A 7,535-nucleotide genomic window follows, 5' to 3' on the forward strand; every position below is an offset into this window, starting at 1 on the left:
TGGAAGAGTGCTCGGGTGCAAAGGATGCACGTTCGGGCAAGGATACGAGTGGGTGGCATGCGGCAGGCGTGCGGGAGGAGCGTGGGCGCGCGGCAGGCGCGCGGGTGCGCACTGTTCACCCGAGAGTGACGATTTTCACCGAAATGGAGAAATCAACTTGAAATGATGAGCAAATGACTTCAAACAAAAAATCTAAGTTCATAAATGAACTCCTTAGGTCCAAAACATGTGGTCCATGAAGTTTGAGAATTTTTGAAGTTAAGTCGGGATGATGAACACCGGCTTTCGACTTAAGAACTTCGGGTTTTGTTCGATGTTTTCTTTTCGATTTTTCAAAGCTGAAGCTTGCTAGTTCTTGGGTGTTCTTGGCTATGTAGTTTGAGAGGTTTTCTAGAGGGAGAATGCTTGGAGAGAGTATGCAAGAGGAGAAGTGATTAGGTTAATCACTTTGGAGCTATTTACAGGCAAAGCTAATGGGCGATTAAGCAAAGCTAAGCACACTTAAGCCTCCCATTAGCAAATTTCGGTTTGCCTAATGAGGATGAGGATGAATGTGGACCAAGTGTTCTTGATGAAGATGATCAAGAGGGCGAGTTAACTTCTTGCATTGAAGAAGAAGAAGAAGTTTCTAGAGCAAATGGTGACTCATCTTGGGTAGCTCGTGGGTCCCACGACCGAAGAGGAGAAAACGGGAAACAGCTCGGGTCTCGATTAATCGCGTATTCGAGGCTCGTAGTTCGAACCGAATGTTGAATTATCGATATACGCGAGGAAACAGATTTAATGAGTCCGAGATTGGCATTTTCTGTGAGAAATTGCCAAATGTCTGTATGAGGCTCGAAAGCCGGTTTTGCTCCTTTTATGCATTCAGAGCGAGGTTACCCACTTCTGACAGCATATCTTGTATCTGCATCCCACGTCGGTCATTTTGACATAAATTGTCAAATTACGTGGACCCTTGACCCTTAAGTCGGTAAATGCAAATATGGAGCCGGAGATGTCTTAGGTGACCCAAACTGATTTCTCAGATTACTTTTTGAGTTTCTTGGGCGATCCGGAGATCACTGTGATCTCTGTTTGTCGAGATTGGGCCTCTAAGGATATGAAAAGTGCATCTGAGACCCTTAAAGCACTGCTCGAGGGGTCTAGATGAGTTGGGTGATTCATTCCGACGGTTCCACATTGAGCCTTGAGAAGGCTAGCATTGTGTAAGGTAAGCATCCGACGTCAAGTTTCGCCAAAGAAGACCTCCGGATATGGATTTTCACTGAAAATGGCCTTTTGTGCTCCTCGGAGGTTACTCGGGAAACCGTGAAGGGTTTTGCTGTCTGATTTGCCCAATTGTGTCTATTCGCTGGAGTTTCATGGGCAATACAGGATCAACCTCGTTTGCCGTTATTCCATCAGACCAGTCTCCGGTTATGTTCTTCCAAATAGGGGTATGCCCGTTTTGTTGCTCGGAAATTATTCAGGGTGTCTGTATGGCTTCCAAAAGACAATTTGAAGCACTGCTCGTGCTCTGTATGATTGTGGGGCATGGCCGCATATGATATTTGGAGTGAACTTTTCTCCGAGAAACCGGCATTTTTGGACTTCCACTGAAAAGTTGTCTGTATACAGAAAGTTGTTCTGTATAGTGCAGATGATTTGTGAAATGCATTTGAAGACACTTTTCATCTGTTTGGCGTTGATGTGGATTTTTGAAGTCCAATATTGGCTCTCTTCCGACGGTCGAGCGAACTATCGGAAAATATGATTAACCATGTAGTACACTGGAAAATGCCGGTCTTGGACATTGTTGAGCTCTCTAGTCACTCTGTTACCCTTTGGTGACCCCTGGAGTCCTTCTGTCACATGTGCATGTCTTCTGCTCAATTTTGCCGACTTGAGGATGAATAGTGATTTCTTGCTCTGCCAAGTCGTTTTCTGTATTCCTGCTCAAGTCATAGTCTGGACCATTACTAATATCATTGTTTGGAAAAGTGAGCCAAAATGGGGTACTGATAGCTTCCCACTCTTTAACTGCATGCTCGAGTGCAGGATGCAACCAAAGACTTCAGAAGTATCCCAATTTGATAGCAATGATCGATATGGAACTTCCGATAGTAGTCTTCTCCCTCCTACTTTGGACATGTCGTTGAGGATGATCACGCCTCCAGAGAAGGTTTCCTTGACAATGAAAGGTCCATCATACATGTATGCAAATTTGCCCATGGAATCTAGGGCGATGTGCAAGACTTTACGCAAGACGAGGTTGCCTTGGTGAAATTTGCAGTGGCGGACTTTTGCGTTAAATGCTCGTGCCATTCTCTGTTGGTAGTACTGGCCGTGATAGAGTGATGTCAGGCACTTCTCATCAATGAGATTGAGCTGCTCGTAACGCTGTTTTGCCCATTCTACTTCTTCAAGCTTGGATTCGACAAGAACCCTCATAGAGGGAATCTCCACTTCAACTAGAAGAATTGCTTCCATGTCGTAGGCCAAGAAATACGGGGTTGCCCCGGTAGACGAATGGATGGATGTCTGATAAGCCAAGAATGCGAACGGGAGCATCTCGTGCAAGTCCTTGTAATTCACCGTCATTTTTTAGATGATTTTCTTTATGTTCTTGTTTGCTGCCTCTACCGCACCATTCATTTGGGGATGATACGGAGAGGAATTGCGATGTTGTTCAAGTTATTGGCATTGTCTATGATGAGAGTCGCAAGGACCCCGTACCGCGCAATGATGTCGCATTTGAGGAAACGGGCCACGGCCTTTGCAGTGACTGATGCAAAGGTGATAGCTTCTATCCACTTGGTGGAGTAATCGATAGCTACCAATATGAACAAATGTCCATTGGATGCTTTGGGGTTGATAGGACCAATTACGTCCATACCCCAAATTGAAAAAGGCCATGGAGCTGCCATTAGATGCAGCTCGTTAGGTGGTGCTCTGATCTAGTTCGTATAGACTTGGCACAAGTGGCAGTGTCTGGCATGCTTAACGCAGTCAGTCTCCATAGTGGACCAGAAGTAGCCCAATCACATGATTTTCTTTGCGAGCATGAGTCTATTCATGTGAGGTCCGCAGCTCCCCTCGTGCACTTCTTCCATAAGGCGTTGTGTCTCACTTTTGTCGACACACCGGAGTAATGTGGCGTCGAATGAATGGCGGTAGAGAGTCTCGCCACTCAGGAAGAAATGTGCTGCAATGCGTCGAAGAGTCCTCCGGTCATGCCGATCAGTGAATGTAGGGAATTGACCAATTTGTAATAAATGCTTGATGTTTGCACACCAAGGCTTGCCATCGACAGCCTCGATCATGTCACAGTAGGTAGGGCCCTTAGCAATCTCAAACTTGAGGGGCTCGATGAGATTCTCCTTCGTAATGCTTAGCAAGGATGCGAGCATTGCGAGTGCATCGGCAAACTGGTTCTTCATGCGCGGTGTGTATGTAAACGAGATATTCTCGAAGTTCTTTGTCAATTCTTCGAGATATTTGTGATACGGCACCAGTTTTGGATCCTTTGTTTTCCATTGCTTGAGCGTTTGAAAGATTGCGAGCATTAAATCGCCAAACACTTCCAGCTCTTTGACTTTGAGGTAGATTGCCGCTTGCAGGGCGATGATACATGCCTTATATTCGGCTACGTTGTTAGTGCAGGGGAAATCAATCTTCGTTGCAACAGGGAAATGATGCCATTCAGGGGATATCAGTATTGAATCGATACTAAACATAGTGGAATTGACCGCGCTGTCGAAATACATCTTCCACCCAAGACTCCCCTCTTCATCGTCTACTTGGAGGATCCCTTCGTCTGGAAAGTCATAGTTGATCGATGTGACATCCTCGATCGGGAACTCTGCTAGATGATATGCTATTGCTTGGTCCTTCATTGATGTGCATGACACATACTCAATGTCGTACTTCGTGAGCTGACAACACCATTTTGTTATGTTCCTCGTAGAAGACGGACTATCGAGCAGGTGCTTCAGGGTATCAACTTTCGACAACAGACGAACAGTGTGGTAGAGAGCGTACTGTCGGAGCCTTTGCATGACCAACACCAACGCGCATCACATTTTCTCTATCACCGGGTAGTTAGACTCCTCTTTAGTGAACTTCTTCCTTAAATAATAAATTGCTCGCTCTGCATGCATGGAATCGTCCTTTTATCCTAACATGCACCCAAGAGATTGTCGGCGTATTGTCAGGTACAGGATGAGAGGACGATCCGATGAAGGCAGGACCAACATCGGCGACTGAACTAAATATGCCTTGACTGTATCGAAGGCTTTTTGACACTCTTCATCCCACTCAACTGCTGCATTTTTGCGAAGTATGCGGAAAAGCGGTTGGCATTTGACTGTCAGATTTGCAATGAAACGCGCGATATAATTCAGCCGTCCTAAGAAGCTTCTTACTTCACGCACTGTCGATGGAGGGGGCAGCTCCATGATCGCTTTGACTTTGTCGGGGTCGGCCTCAATGACCGTTTCGCTGACTACAAACCCTAATAGTTTCCTTGACTTGACACTGAAGGTGCATTTCACTGGGTTGAGTCGTAGCTTGTACTTCTTGAGGTGGTTGAATAGTCGCTTGAGGTTGACAAGATGATCTTCCCCTTCTTTGGACTTGGCAATCATGTCATCGACATAGACCTCTATTTCTTTGTGCATTTGCCATGAAAGAGTGTGACCATTGGCCGCTGGTAAGTTGGCCCGGCATTTTTGAGGCCGAAAGGCATGACCATGTAGCAGAATGTGCTCCACATCGTAATGAAAGTCGTTTTAATCTTATCCTCCTCAACCATCTGGATCTGGTTGTACCCAAAAAAGTCGTCCATGAAGAAGAATTGCGTATGGCGTGCAGTGTTGTCAACCAAGATGTCAATATGGGGCAGCGGAAAGTTATCCTTAGGGCTGGCCTTATTTAGGTCTCGATAGTTAATGCAGACTCTGATTTTCCTGTTCTTCTTTTCCACTGGCATGATGTTCGCTACCCATTCGAAGTAGTTACACACCTCTTCCTTAATGCAGAGGAGAAGGTCGGCTCGTTGCCGCCGTAGGTGTTGTCGTTTGGGCGGGAGTTTTTCGGTATCGAGCAAGAGGAAATGCTTCATGATCGAGGGGTCTAAGCTTGGCATGTCGGCATATGACCAAGCAAAAACTTCCTAATACTCCAACAGGAAATCGATCATCCGGGCTTTCTGTGTAGGGTCGAGGCCCGTCCCGATCCTTAGGGTGCACGGTTCTTCTGCGGTGCCTATGTTGATTTCTTCGGTTGGCTCGACTGAGGTGAGTTGGTGGTTTTCGAGACGGTGCAAACTCTGCTCTATCTCGGGCACGCGACCATCTTCGTCAAGCCCTTCCCCGAAGTATATGGGTAGGGGCCTTCTGAGACGTGTTTCAGATGAGCTCGAATCATTGCATCCATGATTTGGATTCGATTGGAGCTTGGAAATGGAAACGAATTGTCTTAGAAATTAAAATGCTGGAAGTGAGTGCGAGAGAAGGAATTTAGACACAAAAATTCAAAATGCATATAGGGATTTCATTTAACAAGTCATAACAAAAACCCCCCTTCCGTCATGCGGCTTATGGCGTTGTCGACATGTGGGTAGCATTATATACAAGGACCGTCTTACACATTGGCAACCATGGCCGAGTAGCACGGGACTGAAGTCCAATTGGCAAGTTCCTCGTCCTCCTGTGCAATGCGGATATGAACCCTTGGAGATGTCTCCTCGGTGATGGCATAGACAGCTGGCAGTGCAAAGAGCGCTTTAGCTGTATCCGAGGAGGAGTCATCATATTCAGTGGATGGGATGTCGAAGGTGCCCCCGATGACCTGCGGTAGTGCAGGAAAAAACCGCGAAAGCGGCGGGACCGGAATGCCTCTAGAGAGCTTCCCATAGTGTGCAGCAAGACGGTGGAGATGCTTGCCACGGCGTGCCTATACGATCTCATGACAGGAGGGACGAAAGCCAAGTCCCCTCCTATTTCGGTATTCCTCCATCTTGACGGGTGTTAGCACCTCATTTTGGCCCACCGGCTCTGACAGAGAGCGACAACAGCTGCCCTGACTCTAGCCCGGCAAGCATGATAGAAGAATGCTCAGTAGAGACTCGGGTCATTATTCACAGTCGGGCCAACATGGGCAAACACCCAATCAGGGAGCATGGATTACAAGAGAGAAGTTAGGGCCGTTAGAAGGACACGACAAAGCACAGAGGGCAACTAGAGGAAGTAGACAAGCATTAATTCTCGAGGCAGCAGAAGCTGACGCTGCGGTACTATTCACCGCCGGATCACCGGAGTGTCAGAAGGAATCTAATATGGGACTCTAAAAATCCCTCTTGGTACCAAAATGACCAATGGCACCTCCGAGCGCATTTCAGAAACCTTCTACTTAAGCCGAGGCATCGCCGAATGTTCGTAGACACCTACCTAACGGGGATCCCGGGACGCCTGCTCTACAGACAAATAGATGACACCCGAAAACAGGCCTGCACATACCCAATGGTCACCAGGACCAGGGAACAGGTTTCAGACTACTATTCGGAACTCATCTTGGTTTTCCGAGTGGATCCCGACCTGGGAAAAAAAGGGCCATTTTCACACAGAAACATAGCCGGAGACTTTTTTAACGAATCGTCAGGGCACAAAATCTGCACTAATCAATCCAAAGGACCTCAAGGACCGGGGAAATAAACCCTAATCACACTGCACGAGTCGTTTAGGTCTCCCGGGTATCGTTCCAATGGAGAAAGGGCCCCTTTCAGGCGGAATCTCGCGCTCGGAGCTCACTCGGGAAAATGTTGTCGTCCGAGCTCTGCACCACCCATTCCCAACAGCCCTTAGGGCCCAGGAAATCATTTTGCCTCGAACCAAGCAAAACATCAATGTCAGCACCCCATTTTGGCCCACCAGTTCCAATAAGGATCACCCAATCAAAGCTTGGGTAACTATTCACGGCCGGGCCGACGAACGCAGGCGTGGGGACCCGGGGACATGAACTACAAGGAAGAGATAGGAGCCATCAAAAAGCGCAAGAGGGCCAATCAGAGGAAGCAGACAGGCAACAAAACCTTGGGACAATAGAAACTGGCATTGTAACACTATTCATCGTCGGATCATTGGAGCGTCAAAAGGTATCCAATATGGGACTCTAAAAATCCCTCTAGATACCAAAATGACGGATGTCACCTCTGAGCTCATTTAAGGGGTCTCTTGCTTAAGCCGAGGCACCTCCGAACATTTGCAGACGCCTTCCTAACGGGGCTCCCGAGACGCCTGATCCACGAACAAATAAACGGCACCTGAAAACAGGTCTGCACGCATCCAAGGGTCACCAGGACCAGGCAACAAGTTCCAGACGCTTTTCGGAACTCATCTTGATATCCCGAGTGGATCCCGACCTGGGAAAAATTGGCAATTTCAATAGAAAGACGTAGCAGGAGACCCTTTTAACAAATGGTCAGTGCACGAAATCTGCGCCAATCAATCCCAGGGACCTCAAGGACTTGGAAAATAAACCCTAATCACATTGCA

General features: G+C 47.3%; 1 protein-coding gene across 1 annotated transcript; it reads right to left on the minus strand.

Moving 5' to 3' along the window:
• Positions 1 to 2,633: 2,633 nt before the first annotated feature.
• On the minus strand, positions 2,634 to 4,040 carry LOC116204685. Its single transcript, XM_031536892.1, has 2 exons — positions 3,113 to 4,040; positions 2,634 to 2,815 (listed from the first exon to the last, which is right to left on the minus strand). Exons 1-2 carry the CDS (start codon positions 4,038 to 4,040, stop codon positions 2,634 to 2,636), a joined length of 1,110 nt encoding a protein of 369 aa, XP_031392752.1.
• Positions 4,041 to 7,535: the final 3,495 nt, after the last annotated feature.

The sequence above is a fragment of the Punica granatum genome, chromosome 1, assembly GCF_007655135.1.
Source record: "Punica granatum isolate Tunisia-2019 chromosome 1, ASM765513v2, whole genome shotgun sequence".
NCBI classification, from domain to species: Eukaryota; Viridiplantae; Streptophyta; class Magnoliopsida; order Myrtales; family Lythraceae; genus Punica; species Punica granatum.

Bases quoted from the DNA above. Each gene is read 5' to 3' on its own strand.
- LOC116204685 (XM_031536892.1), bottom strand. From the start codon at position 4,040: ATGCAAAGGCTCCGACAGTACGCTCTCTACCACACTGTTCGTCTGTTG. The intron at 2,816-3,112 runs GTGAGACACAAC...TCATATTGGTAG, and splicing joins ACTCCGGTGTGTCGACAAAA to CTATCGATTACTCCACCAAG.